General features: G+C 52.2%; 1 protein-coding gene across 1 annotated transcript in view; it reads left to right on the top strand.

Annotated features, from left to right (window-relative positions):
• Positions 1–14,101, top strand: part of ADCY1 (adenylate cyclase 1) — a 110,120-nt gene extending 96,019 nt beyond the window's left edge. The window contains exons 18-20 of the mRNA XM_040259797.1: positions 1,859–1,973; positions 3,813–3,937; positions 5,908–14,101. Coding sequence (XP_040115731.1) covers positions 1,859–1,973; positions 3,813–3,937; positions 5,908–6,246 — 579 coding nt within the window. The 3' untranslated portion in view covers positions 6,247–14,101. The remainder of the gene's footprint in view (positions 1–1,858; positions 1,974–3,812; positions 3,938–5,907) is intronic.
• Positions 14,102–14,961: the final 860 nt, after the last annotated feature.

Here is a 14,961-nt window from a genome sequence, read left to right as displayed (position 1 = left end):
AGACAAGAAAAGGAAATAAAAAGTGTATAGACAGAGAAGGAAGAGTAAAAGTATCTTTGTTCATAGGTAACATGATTGTTTATGTAGAAAATAAAAAAGAATTAACAAAACAATGATAGTAAGCAATTATAGCAAAGTTGAAGGAGACAAGGTTAGTGTACAAAAGTCAGTTGCTTTCTTTTATATCAACAATGAACAAGGGGAATTTAAAATGACAAATACAATGCCATTTATATTAGCACCCCCAAATTATATATTAGGTAGAAATTAAATATATATATATAATATCTCTATGAGGAAAACTATAAAAGTCTGATTAAAGAGACTGAAGATCTAAATAAGCCAAAACAACTCAGTGTTTCTGCATAGAAAGACTCAATATCATTAAGATGTCAGTTATTCTCACTTGATCTGTAGATAATGCAATCCTGATCAAAAGTATAGCAGGTTATTTTGTAATATTGACCAACTGATCCTAAGTTTGCATGGAAAGACAAAAGACTGAGGGTAGTCAACACAACATAGTAGAAGCAGGACAAAATTAGAGGACTGACACTATCAGACACCAAAATTTATGGAATTTCCCTGGTGGTCCAGTGTCTAACACTCCTGGCTCCCAATGCAGGGGACCAGGTTTGATCCCTGATCAGGGAACTACTTCTCACAAGCTGCAACTAAGATTTTGCATGCTGCAACTAAGATTTTGCATGCTGCAACTAAGATTTCACATGCTCCAACTAAAATAAAGATCTTGCATGATTCAACAAAGATCAAAGATTTCACATCCTGTAACTAAGACTCAGCACAGCCAGATAAATAAGTAATATTAAAAAACTTTCTATAGAGCTGCAATAATCAATACAGTATGGTTTTGGCAAAAGAGTAGTGAAATAAACCAGTGGAACAGAATAGAGAGCCCAGAAATAGATCCGCATAAATATAATCAACTGATCTTTGACAAATGGATCAAAGATAGTCTTCAACAAATGGTGCTAGAAAAAATTGGATATCTAGCTATCTATATTTGTAAAATGAATCCAGGCACAGACCTTACATTCTTCACAAAAACTAACTCAGAATGTATCATAGGCCTATATGTAAAATGCAACACTATAAGACATCTAGAAGATAACATAGGAGAAAATCTAGGTAACCTTGGGTTTGGTGATGAGTTTTTAGATGTGGTACAAAAAGCATGATCTGTGAAGGAAAACACTGTTAGGTTGGACTTGATTAAAATTTTAAAATTCTACTTGTGGAAAATACTAGAATGAAAAGATAATCCATAGACTTGGAGAAAATCTTTGCAAACCACCTGATTTGTATCCAAGGAGATACAACACAATGAAAGAGAGTCTCAGTGTGAGGAAGGAGGGTTGGAACTGCTCTCTGCTGTGTGAATGCTGACCATCCACTGTGCTCACCTTGCTTTGTTTACAGTGGGCCAGTGGCAGCATTGTCTGAGCAGTGGGACATTTGGTTTCCCACAACAGGGTCCCCTCCCATCCCACCAGCCCATTCCTGCAGAAGGGCTCTGCTTAGGTTTCAGTGGCCTCAGCCTCTGCTCTCAGGAGCTGTAAGCCTTGAGCAATAATATTCTACCTCTGTTTCAGTCTCCTACCTGTAGAATGGGATGATAAGCACACCCTAAGGCAGCTGTAGGGTGCCACTTAATCCCTGATGAGAACCACCCAGCCAGCCTCCAGCCCCAGCCAGCTGTTGACATGGGGATCAAGTCCCTGATCCCTTGAGGGGTACAGGGTAGTCCCCTCACCCCTGCAGGTCACTGGCTAAGTGTCCCTGTCCTCTTTGCCCTTACACCCCTCAAATGTAATAACCTGTGTGTGCTCATGTCCAGGCTAAGAAGTGCATCTCCTCCCACCTCAGCACGTTGGCAGATTTTGCCATCGAGATGTTTGATGTCCTGGATGAGATCAACTACCAGTCTTATAACGACTTTGTGCTCCGTGTTGGTATGTGGCGGCAAGCTATCCCATCACTTGGGCCAGCTCACCCTTTCTCTACTGCCCTAGAAGCCTGTGGCTTGAGCCTTTCCTCATGAGCAGGGGTCACTGGTCCAGACTCCCTTATCTCACAGGAAGGAGGATGGCGCCACCCAGAGGAGTGCAGAGGATGCAGGGACCACTGGGTATCCATGACTTAGAGCTTGGAAGAATCATTGTCCAGCTCACACAACACAGGAGAAATCTTGATTGTCCTAGAGACTCTCAGATACACCTCTGAGCCCACACTTACCTGGAGGAAGATGCCCCGCTTCTTTCAGCAGGCCTGGGTATCTGATACGCTGTGCAGGAGCCCAGCAGTGTAGGCTCAGGCCGGGTCCTCGGTCCTCCTGGGCTCCTGTCCCTCACCTGTGAGTGAGGAAGAAGACCAGCTGGGATCTGAGCTCCTCTCTAGCTCTTACCAAACTATAGGATTTCTTTTTTTTTTTTTTGTCTTAATTCACTTCCCCCACCCACCCCGGGTAGATGGATTTAGCAGAAAAAATTGTGTTAGTTGAGGATATAGTTAAACTAGAGATTTCTTTTTCCCTCCCTCCCTCCCTTCCTTCCTTCCTGTCTGTCCCTCCCTCCCCTCTTTCTCCCCACCTGTACCTGTTAGTCTATGATACAGTTAAACTGGACATTTATTTTTGTTTTACAATTCAAATGTTTAGTGACCTTAAAAACAGAACTTAGAGCTGGGTTTGAGTGGGTTTGAGGGGTGGTAGCCAGTGTTCACCAGAGCGGGGGCAGTTCTGATGAGCTTAAACACGAGGGCTGACCTAGCCCTGGTGCCCTGCCTGCGGGAAGTGCTGGAGGTGGGAGCAGGGCACCGTCTGTGCCTCACCTACAGGGTTCAGTTCTCCTCTGGGGCTGCGGGCTCAGATTCATAGATGAACGGATGTGACAGGAAACAGATCCAAGGGTCCATCAGGGAGATTCTGTTTCTTACTCTTCTACTGAGGACCCACAGGCCAACTGGACCTCCGTGCCTGGGCGGCTGATCAGACAGGTGGCTGGATCCTGGCTCAGTCTCACCCACATGGATTAGGGCCTCCAGGGCGGTAGAGGGGGGCTCCCCAGGTTCCCCCAGCCATCTGGAAGCGGCCCTTTTGGGGCTTCTCCCTGGGTCCCCGCATCCACCGAGCCTGAGCCTCCCAGCTCACTTCAGCCTCTTCTGCCCCTGCCGCCTCCCGAAGACGCCAAGCACCTACTGCCCAGGCTTTAGGGGGCTGACTGAGTCAGTGTCTGAAATGTTATTAATATGCTTGGGTAAGCTCAGAAAAATTGATGCAGAGTCAGAAGGAGTGATGTGTTGTCAGCCCAGACCTGGCTGCAGGGGAGATTTGGGGCACCTGGGCCTGTGTTACTGTCCAGGCCAGTTAGACCCTGACCACATGAAGAGAAGGGAGCCTCACTCTCTTTAGAGCATCCTGAAATACTTAGTTCTGGGCCCCACACCGGAAAGAACAGAAGGATCCCATCCGGGGAAACAGGAGCTACTGCCCTTTCTGGAAGAGGGAGCCGGGTGTGGGAACACACCTGCAGACTGAAAGCTTAGCTTTCTTAGCAGCAGGACTCAGCATGGGGTCGCACTTCTAGGAAATGGGACTTCTTCTTGGGGTGAGGACCCCTGGCTAATGGTGTGGTGTGCAAGTAGAGGTCGGGAGCTGCCCCTTGGCAATGCTGTAGGGTCCTTGCTTTGGGGAGGAGTGTTGCTTGGTCATCCCAGGAAGCTGTGACTTCATGAGGGGCAGCTCCTCCCTTTGGAAGCCTCTGCACTGACACCATGCCGTGGCTGTTTTCCAGGCATCAACGTTGGCCCTGTGGTGGCTGGAGTGATCGGGGCTCGCAGGCCACAGTATGACATTTGGGGAAACACGGTCAATGTGGCCAGTCGGATGGACAGTACCGGCGTCCAGGGCAGGATCCAGGTCAGTTCACTCAGAAGTCCCCAGGGCCCAGGTGTCCATCCTGGCGGTGGGAGACTGAGGTGGGAGGGGCAAGGGTCATGTTGGGGTGGCCACCCAGTCCAGCAGCCTGCATCCTCCTGTCCCTGTCTGCCCCTTCTGGGTGGGGACACTGAGCCATGCACCTCAGTGTATCTGTGGCTTCGGCGGCGGGGGGCGGGGTGACCCCTCTGTGGTCAGGAGCAGAGTTGGGGTGAGGAGTTGCAGGGGACAGTTAGTTGGGAGTAGTGACAGCTCTCTAGAAGAGAAGGGGCTTCCTTGCCTTTTGAAAGGTGGGTGCAGTGGGGCCACCTGACCTGGGAACCTGTGGGTGGCTCATGGGGGACAAGAACTTGATGCCATGACGTCAGCTGGCACTGAAGATTTGAAAGACAGTGGCAGAGAATGTAGTCCTGGGTGAGCAGGGCCAAGCCCTCCTGCTGTGGTCAGGCCTCAAGTCGGCCTCTGAGCACTGCACACCCAGCAGTCACCACCTTGCAGCCAGTTAACACTGGTCCTTTAACTTTATCACAACTTCTCACTCGGTCTTCCACAGACCCGTGCATTCACCTTAGGGCTCGAGAGAGACACTGGGGTGTGATCCTGCAGGCTGCAGTTCAATGAGAAGGTTGCCGGCCTGGGGCTCTCCCGCACCATGCCTTTTCAGTTCCTGGGGCCCTGCCCGCATTCATTGGGCACTAACTCTCAGGCAGGTACCTATGACGATTCCCAGGTTCCACCTCAGCCATCTGCTTGGGGATCAAGCAGGTACTTTCCTGGAAATTCCTCTATGGGGGTCCAGCACTGTCTCCTAGACAGAGTGAGGTTGACAGGACTGCAGAGCAGGTGTCCCCCCAATCCCTGATGCTGGCCAGGCCTCACAGAGAACTCTAGGGAGAGTTCCTAGTCAGACTATTGGGAAATATAGGGATTCTCCTGAAGATGGTTAAAAATCAGACTTCCTGGGGATGCCCTCTCAGCCTCTTGGGGACCTTGTGTCTCTGAGCCCTTGCCCTGGACCCTCTCTGGGACTCACTACGTCAACATCATGCACAGCCCCGACTCACAGCCTGGAACTTCCTGGCTCGAATCTCAAGGTGGAGGGATGCAGAGGACAGGGGTAGCTGGAGCTCCCAGGCAACCTGGAAGGACACCTAGGCCCATCCCAACCTAAAACCTTCATTTTCAGCTTTACTGTGTGTAGTGGCGGATTACCTTTACCTCCAGAAATTCTTTGTGCAATGATCTGGGAATTTTATTGCCTCCCATTCTTCATAAGGAGAGAAAGGAGGGAGCTCACCATAAGGATAAAATTCAGAGGGTTTTGTCAGTGTGTATATTTGGGCTCAAGCTAGACGTCAGGGTTCTAGGGAGTGCAGATCTTTTTGAATGGATGAATGGTGGGTTCAGTGTGAAAGGAAAAAGACTTTTATCACTGTATGTTTTGCCACCTTGCATCTCAGAGGCCACATCTGAGAGGTGACCTTTCTGACGATAGCATCTTCCCTGTGTAACCGGCTAGTCAGTGGCTTAGTTCCACGAAGGACTTTGGGGTGCACTGAGCCTGTTGGGGAACCGTGTAAGGCCATGTAGCTCCAGCCCTCAGTTGGAGCTTGGTGTCCAGGCATCTGGCTTGGGGGTGACCACAGAGCTCACATTCCTTGAGGCTGGGTCCTTGTGGGCCCCGTCTAGTCTGCTTGTCTACTCTCCGTACTTCTCATGGTGAGTGCTGTCCTCTCCTGTTTGTCCAGGGCCCCGTTAAGGCCCCTCTGAGTCCCATGCTCTTTGCATGATCACGTCCTTCTCACAGAGAGACCAGAGTGACCATGGGATGAGCATGATTCAGCCTCCAGGCAGAGCTGTGGAGGCCGGAGGATGGGCCATCGGAGTGGGCAGTGCCGGGGGAGGAGGGACCCTCCCGTGGGCTCCCTGTTGACCGCCTTTCCCCGCTGCAGGTCACAGAGGAAGTTCACCGGCTGCTGCGGCGGGGTTCCTACCGCTTCGTGTGCCGAGGCAAAGTCAGTGTCAAGGGCAAGGGCGAGATGCTGACATACTTCCTGGAAGGCAGGACCGATGGAAATGGCTCCCAAACCAGGTCCCTGAACTCAGAGCGGAAAATGTGTCCTTACGGAAGAGCTGGCCTCCAGACCAGACTGGCCGCGGGTCATCCCCCGGTGCCCCCTGCAGCCGGCCTCCCAGTTGGAGCTGGGCCAGGGGCTCTGCAGGGCTCGGGGCTTGCCCCAGGCCCCCCAGGCCAACACCTGCCCCCTGGAGCCTCTGGGAAGGAGGCTTAGTGGAGCCCATGCCAGCTGCTCGGGGCACAGGGCACAAATGCTTGAGGTGTTGGGGGTCTTTGGGGCTCCCACAGGGACCAGCCCAGCCAGCAGAGCAGGGCCGGGAGCCGGTGACTGGGCTGGCGAAAGGGCACAGTCCAGGCATGACTTGAAACAGCTGGGCTGTGAGTCCAGCAGTGAGTCGGGTGAGGGGCGAACCCTGACCGCACGGACACCGAGGTTTTAGCGGCGACTGTGTTTGCTTTGTCCTCACCTCAGTGGCAGAGGGAGGTTGGCTGGATCAGCTCCAGGTGTCAGGACCTTTAGGACATTCTCCAGGGCCATAGGCTACAGTGGGAGCCTCAGAGGTCTGGTTGGCAGGGTGACTGGGGTGCCCACCTTGTGCCCTGAGATGGATCAGCGTCAGCTCAGCAGTGTTTGGGTCCCATGGGGGCAGTGCCAGCCCCGGGCAGTAGCCTGCAGAGCCCGGAGTGGGAGTCAGGACTCTATCAGCAGGGCAGAGCTGGACAGGCCTTAGGGGGTGGTTTGGGAAGAATTGAGAAGCCCCTGTCCCACTGCATGCGTGGTGGTGGCCACTGGCTCTCTTCAGATTTAGTTTGCGCTGAGAGTCAGAGGTGGGTCCTCTGGAATTCTTGGGGGCCCTGCAGCCACATCTCTGTGACCAGCATAGTTCATGTTCTGCCTCTGCGTTCTCCACCTGCCCTGCCTGAGTGCATCAGCTCCTGTGAAACCTGGACATTCCCTTTTCTGCCCACGCCACTGTTTGTTCAAAGGAGAGAAGGTAGTTGGTGTCATTTCTTACCTCTCTACCGTGGCATCTTGGGTTCCTGTATGCTGAACAGCAGTGCAAAGCTTCATTGACTTTGAAGATAAGTGAACCTCACAAGCATGAGAAAGCTTCTTCCTGGATGGAAGGCGTTTCTCCAGCAGAACCAGTCCCCTGGATGTGGAGTTTTGGCGTTCATGGCTGTCAGTTTAGATGTCCCTGCTCTAATTTGCGGGGAAAACGACTGCAAATAATTCTGTGCAAGGCTGGGAATCTCCTACCAGTGTATCTCTGTGGTTGCCATGGAGACGAGGACCATGCTGGAATATGCTGTTGCAGGGGGCAGGGGTGCAGGAAGGCCAGTGGGAAGGAACTGTCTAGAAATAGCTGGACGTGGAGACCTTGACTTGCGACCGCAGCGAGGAGGGCAGCTTGAAACTGGAGGGAAGGTTCTGGGCAGGCAAGTCAATGTAGGGGAGATGTCCATCTGAGACCCAGAGCTTTGACAGCATCTGGAGGGGTGTCCTGTGGGTTGCAGGGGAGCCCTGCTTGGCAGAGTCAGCAGCCTGGGTGTCCCTCTCTTCGCTGGTCTCCAAGGGCTCCACCCCCTCCCTGGGGGTCCCGACTTTTCTGTATTGGAACAGGGGCTCACTTTGGGCTGAACCCTGTGTCCTCTGGGCTCCCCCCATTTTGGGCATATGTCTTGTGACTGTGGGGGCGGGTAGCCAACAGAGTCGGCCGCTTAGCCAGTGTGGATGGGCCAGTGACAGAGGTGGGCAGGTGGGCAGTCTTTCCTCAGATGCACCCTGGATGAGTGGTCGCCCGCCTCCTACAAACAGGACAGAACCAAGTCGTCTCCAGAGCACATGGCTTCTGCCGGTGTGCACATCTGTGCCAAGCTGTGGGGCTGAGATGCTGTCCCAGGTCCTGCTGTCCATCTGCTCCCCATGGCCGAGCTTTCACCCCAGGGCACGGTGGGAGGAGGTGGATGGCAGAGTGGATTATGACGGTGCAAAAATGCTCTGTCACCTGGCAAAGGGGGCACTCCATTCAGGGTGCAGGCTGTGAGCTGCAGAGAGGGTCCTGGGCCATGTGAGTTAACTCAGTGTGACCAGTGTGATCACACGGCCCCTTAGAAGTGGATGAGGCAGGTAGGAAGTCAGGAATATTCTGAGCACGCGGTTTCTGTTTAAAGATGAGGAGCCACAGTCGGTCGAAGGTGCGGATGCCCCAGCCATCAGCCAGTGAGGAAGCAGTCGTTGCTCCCACAGCCACTGGCTCTGAATTCACATCGACTTGAGCGAGATGGACCCTGAGCCTGGGGTGAGATGTCAGCCTTGCCGTGCTGGGACCTTGGGTCCACAGAGCCGCGGGATCCCCACGTGGGTTGGCAAAGCCACGGAACGCGTGGCCCCCCCTGTCACCGCCACCTCGGGAAGCCATCGGGGCCTTGGCTGTTCTGAAACGGCGAGGTCTCCCCTTCGATGAGCAGAACCACCTTCATCATCAGCAGCTCCAAACCCTACTTGCTTCCTGTGGGCACAGGGGCCGTATTCAGCCATAACGTTCCTTGGGGTTTGGTCAACAATTTCCTTTTTATTTGTGATAAGACTGTATGATATTGCCTTATTTATTTTTAACCTTGTACAATAATCATGTACAAATGTTAGAGCCTCCCGAGTAGGATTCTCTCTAAATTATTTATTTTAAGATGCTCTGTAAATAGTGCACTGGGTAAGGTGCTGCCTACTCCCTTCTGACCAAAATGAAGGCAAGCCCAACACCCGGTGTGAACAGCACACTTTAGCCTATGCGTGAGGTCCCTAGTGCATCCCCCTGCTTGGCTAGGCTGCTACCCTTTGGAATGACCCCGACCTTGTGTCCTTTCAAGACCCTTGCATGCCTCTTGTGCCTGACCTCAGTAGATTAGAACGCAGCCCTGAACTTCCAAACACTTCCACGGCCCCCAACCCTGGGCCAGTCCACTCGGAGGTCTGTGTCCTACAGGGTGGACGCCTCCTCCCAGACCCGGCTGCCGTGAGCCTGCCGTGTTTATCAGACTCCAGAGCCACCAGGGCTTCCGATCCTTTCTGTCACTAGAAGCAATAACTCTAACTCCAAACTGTAGAGACAGGTCTGGTCCAAAGCAGACTGGTGAGTCAGAGACAAGCCATGTGTATGTTTCCCCAAGCTGAAGGGCACTGTGGGGCGCTGATACCCCCAATCCCTGGCTGTTGTGCAGGCTTGGACAGGGTCCAGCCAGCCTTCCTTGCTTTGTCTCCACCTGATACCATTGTCCCAGCAGCGACCTGGATATAATATTTGAATCCTTGCTTTCACCTGCCGCTCAGGAAGGAAGAGCTGGGTTGGCCTGGCAGCTGTCTAGGTTTTCTCCCTGGCAGGTGGACCCATCTCATTTCCAGGGTGTGTCTGCCCTTCCACATGGCGTGTTCTGTGATTCCCTGAGTCTGGGGATCCTGGAGATTTCTCCCTATGTGGCAGGTCCTGCTGGGGACAAAATGCATGACTTGTAAGGCAAACACTGCCTAAGTGTACGTCCATCACACACATAGGAAATGTGGGTTCCCATGATATGCCCTGCATCAAGCAGTTCCCTTACAGGGGGACCACAGACCTGCTGTCACACTTGTCATTCTGAAGTGTGCAGGCCCGTCGATTGTGTATAATAGCCCCCCCGCCCCCGAAAACTAACTTGCCCTGGTTTTGTAATGGCTTCAATTAACAAAACAAAAACCCAAAATCCAAACTTCGTAGAGGCAATTGGTTTCAAAATATTTGCTTTGGTGAAATATTTAAATGAGAGGTGGGCTGTGGCTGGCTGGCAGTCGGAGGACACGACCATGTCCCAGGGCCTGGACGTCGTCCTCCCCAGCTGCAGTTTGCTTTGAAAGTTGCAAGTGTACATTAGCCTTCCCAGATTGTCAGGTAACATTCCTGGTTCCGTTGTGAACAATGAAAGATGTGGCATCTCTTCGTGCAGCCTCCTGGGTTTGCATCTGCCTTCACAGGACCATAGGCTGGGGGTGGGTCTACGTCAGGTCCCAGGTCCCCCGGGGGCTGTGCTGCCAGGTCTGGAGGTCAGCAGGCCGGACAGGGGCCCCTAGGCCTGGATGTCTGGAGGCTAGCTGTAATGGCTCAGGCCTCCACCTTGAGTTGGGAGACAGATGGGTTTTACCCTAGGAAGTTCGCTGACACAGTGCCCAGTGTCCGATGACGTCTCTTGGTCTGTTGTGAGCAGAGACCAGGCCAGGTGCCCGAGGGTTGGCCTTGTGTGCCGTGGGGGGAGTGGAATTGTGACTTTTCCCTGGTGGTCTCAGGAGCTTGGGGCTAGTGCACCTGCATGGGTGGCACCTGGGGAGTGCCACCAGGCAGCTGTTTCCCACCCTCAAAAGCAGGGAAGGCATCCTTGATTCTCTGTGAACTGATGGCCGGGAGCCCGGTGCCAAGCAGACAGTGTGGGAGGGTGAGTGGGATGCGGGGGACAGCTGAGGGGCTGGGGCCAGGCAGGCATGGCCAGCAGGGTGGTCAATCACACCAGCTGTGGACCGTGGGCTCAGCCCCAGAGGCTGGGACCCGATCTGGATTTCCCTCTCAGGTCAGGGGCACACCCCAGACTGTGGGCATACAGGGGAGCTCCTGGGGACTTCTCACTTCCAGGAAGCCCCAGGAAGCTTTGGAAAGGATTCAGGGGGTTTTCCTTTGCTCTGTGTCTTGTCCTTCCCTCTGTGCTCACATGTGTGGGAGGCAGGTCCTGTGATGGTGAGAGGAAATCTGTCTTCTTCTTTGTCCATCTCATGAAATTAACAAGCCCAATTTCAGGTGCCTCATTTGGGCTGGACCTCCCTAAACAGCTTGACCTCATGGTAACAACTCAGACATTCATATTCCTTAATTTTCCTGAAAGTATAACACATGTGTTACTAAGATCAAAGATAACTTTTCTGCCAGAGGCCTAACTTAATCTGAATCTGTGTGTGTGTGTTTGCATGGCATGGTATAAGCAAAATTAGAACCAGTTATTTGTCCCTAGAATCAGGATGGATTCATATAAGAAACAAACTAGGAATACAGAAATACAGACTACAGGAATACAGGAGTAACTAGGAATACAGACAGATGACTGCCCCCCAGGGCATCAAGTGAAGCTGTCCCTGTGTGCCCCTAGAGATCCCGAGCCTGGAAGCAGGGGGCAGGGAGGGGTGGACAGAAAGGCAGCCTTGACCCCCGCTGGCATCTGGGTGGAACCCGAGCCTCCATCTCCAGCAGCTACTAGAGAGTAAGAAGGCTTCCTCCCTCCCTCCCTCCCTCCTTTCCTCTTTCCCTCCTTTTTTTTTTTTTTTTTTTAAAAAAAAAAGAATCTCTCTCCAGTATCAGTACAAAGTTCAGGGCATCAAGACCCCAGCCTGGTTCCACTTCCTGTCGTCTGTGTGGTGGTTTTATTTTTGTTGTGTTTGGGTTTTGGTATATGTGGAGGCCTGTGGGGAGAGCTGCAGGTGGGTGGCTGTTGGTGCAGGAGTTCTGGAGGAAGGAGCTGGCAGGGCACCCCCCACCTCCCTGTACCTAGGCAGCCACTTGCAGGTCTGGCTTCAATCTCTGGGCTGAAGGAGAAAACAATAGACAGATGGTCTTCTAGGGAATGGGTCACAATTGGCTGGCGAAGCCCCGGATCTCTTATGATTACAGATGGCTCCTATTCTTCATCCACAAATAATGACTGTCCATGTAGTTATTAATATAACCCTTCATTCCTTTGTGAAATTCCTGTACTTCCCTGGACTCAGTTTGTTCTACACTAATAGCCACAGGGAAATGGCAAATCACTCCTCTGTGCAGTTAGACCGCATCTCCGGTGGACTTTTCATGTGACCACAAACTAAGGAAGCTATCATGACTAAGACCCACGTCTAGCTCGGTAGCTGACGGAGCATCTTCCCTGTGCTTCACCCCACCCACCTCCAAACAGCTGGCAGAGGGAGGTGTGGCCGTGCTCCCCACGTAGTTGATGAAGAATCTGAGGCTCAGAGAGGCTACAGAAGTGGACAGAGTCGCTCAGTCCTGAGCGCAGGACCAGGATTCATCCTGTTCCTGCCCATTCCGAGCTCCTGGTTTTCCATTTTATTCAGCGCCTCTTGACTCACGGTGAAATTGGGGAGGTTGTGTTGGTTTTGATGGCGCCCTTAGCTTGTGTGCATGTGAGTGGTGGGGGTGCATGCCAGGCTGGTTCTGAGCGGCCAGGTGGGTCCCCAGGCAGTGAGTGTGCCCCACAGCCCACCCTTTGGGTGTCCCTGGGCACAGAGTCATGCTCAGCTGGGCCTGACACTGAGATGAAGACAGTGTGTGCTCTCCTCTCAGTGTGGGCCCTGCTCCAGTAGCTGGTCCCCAGCAAAGACTTACAACATTGGGCTGGAATCCCTGCCCTGTCTTGTCATCCTTTCTGTCCTAAACCTGAATCCTGCAGTACCGTCTGCCATCGTGTCTTAGAAACTGTCCCTCAGTGAGGAGGACCATTGTCCTGTCACTTTCTATAAGGCCTCTCTACCATTGGCCTGGGAGAGAACCAGGCCCTCAGACGCTCCCAAGCTGCACACAGTTCTCCACTTACATGAAGCCAACCCAGCCCCCAGCAGGTGGCTCTACCAGGTCAGAATCCTCTGATGTCCTTGTCACGCTATGACGTGGAAGAGGCGGTCAGTGTTCCTTTCTGGGGATTAGAGAACGTCCAAGAGCAGGTTTCACTGAGAATGTGTGGAAGGTGAGGCAGAGACGTGGTGGATGGTGAAGAATTGGGTGCCTGCAGAGTGCAGGTGTCCCTGACTCCCCCAGGGCTGGCTGGCTGCCAGAGCAGGCTGCTCATCTGCAGCAGGATTGGATTCCAAAAACAGCTGGCAGTCCCTTATTGAGAACTGATGTTTAAGCAGAGAGGAATTCCTAGACGACCCCCAGAGATCTGCCCACCCTTGCAGGGCAGCATGCAGGACCAGCCAGCCAGAGAGCCATGTCTGGGGCTCACGCTCCAGATGGCACTCCATGGGCAGCGGGCCCACCAGTAGCCAGAACTTGATTTTTGCCTCCCACCAGCAACCCCCACGCAACTCCTGGCCCAGGCACGCAGCACATGTCTCAGGGCACCATTCCTACGTTCCGGGAATCCTGACGAAGCCGCTGCTGTGGCCTCTTCCACGGGCCAGGGTCGCCGATGCTCCCTGGGCATCAGCCCCAGAGAGGCACGTGGTTTTGCCTTCATCTCTTTTGAAACTGTGGCCGCGTGAGCCGTTTGCACTCAACATTGCATGCTGTGAAATTCCTAACCGTGTAAAACTTAGTTTGGATTCCAAAACACGCAGCATGTGCAAAGGGACAGGCCCAGGCCACCACGGGTCGTCTGCTGGCTGGCTGCAGCGCGTCCCGCCTCGGCGGATCCTGGACCCTGAGCCTGTGCAGCTCCTGCACCCCTTCTGAGTGTCTCCTCTCAGCCTCAGTGCATTCCCCTTGTCTCTCGTGCACACCGTTCACACCAACTGCATCCCACCTTGCACAAGCAGAGCTAATGTACCAATTCTGACCATCTCTTAGCAGCAGATTCCACTCCCATTTAAGGTAAACCCAAAGCTCACTCTTGGATTTTCTTTACTCATTGAGAAGGGTTGTGTGAACCCCTCGCCCTCCTGTGTCCCTCCAGGGAGCACAGAGTGGGCTGGGGTGACACATTGTCCCACTGGTAGAGCTCACGGAAAATGCTTCTTTAGACGCGGAAACGAAATGTCTGTACCCGAACGACAACAACTCAATATCACTGGGTAACTTCTCATGATAGATTTGTATAATCAATACGGGTCTATTTTTACGTCCACTGAACACTGTAGAGTACCTTCCGGTCTTTTCCAAGATTATTAAATTGAGACAAGTAATTGAATAATTTGTCCTATTTTTATTTTAAAAAAAGTGAATGGACTGAAATGTTAAATGTGAATGTACATTTCTTAATTGCAACTTTTCTACTGAGTGTTTGCACTATACTTTCTGGAATCTTATTTAACAAAAATAAAGGAAAAAAATTGCTTGACTAAACTCCTTGGCCATTTTAATAGAAAAGCAATTGGTTGTGTGGATATTTTAAAGACACTCCTATGAGTTTAACTTATCCTGTGGGGAGAAAGTGTAATTTTCTAAAATGCTGTCACTCCTTCCTTCCTTGGGCTCCAGTATGGGCTCTGCTCCTCTAATGAACAGCCCCCTCAAGTGACGAGCAATTGCTCCCAAGTGGGAGCAATGGATGGACACACTTAAGCTCTTTTTAACTTCTTCACCTAAACATGAGAATCCAGGGAAGATAATTTGTATTATTTGGAATTCCCCTTGACTAGTCTCTCTCTGTCTAATGAGTGTCCTTTTGCTTAATCTTTTATAAAAGAACAGGGAAAAATCTTGCCTGTCTTGAATGAAATATGAAAGTTGGGGTTTGGTCTTGCTATTGACTTGCTGTGCACTCCTACAGATCTAGTGAGTGGAGGGGCTCTGGGATCCTGGGCCATTTGAGCAGGTGGGGATGACCACCTCCAGGCAGAGGCCACAGTGACGCAGCATATCTCAGGGCTTCTTGCTGCTGCTGCTGCTGCTAAGTCGCTTCAGTCGTGTCCGACTCTGTGCGACCCCATAGACAGCAGCCCACCAGGCTCCCCTGTCCCTGGGATTCTGGGGACAGCACTTAGTGGATTGAATGATGATTGTCTTATGATTTAGAAAAAAAATTCTATTCCAGCCCTGAGTGGAGTGTGGTTCCTAGTTGTGGCTGATTCTGAAACTCAGGCATCCTCAGAGAATGTCAGTGGACACCCCTGCCCACATCATGGCCCTCCTTGAGAGCAGGTTAAATTGTATCCCTGCCCTGGATGAGCAAAGCTTCCTGCTGGAAGAGGCTGTGGGGTGGT

Source organism: Oryx dammah, unplaced genomic scaffold (genome assembly GCF_014754425.2).
Source record: "Oryx dammah isolate SB20612 unplaced genomic scaffold, SCBI_Odam_1.1 HiC_scaffold_18, whole genome shotgun sequence".
NCBI lineage: Eukaryota > Metazoa > Chordata > Mammalia > Artiodactyla > Bovidae > Oryx > Oryx dammah.
This window is presented reverse-complemented; position numbering and strand designations above follow the sequence as displayed.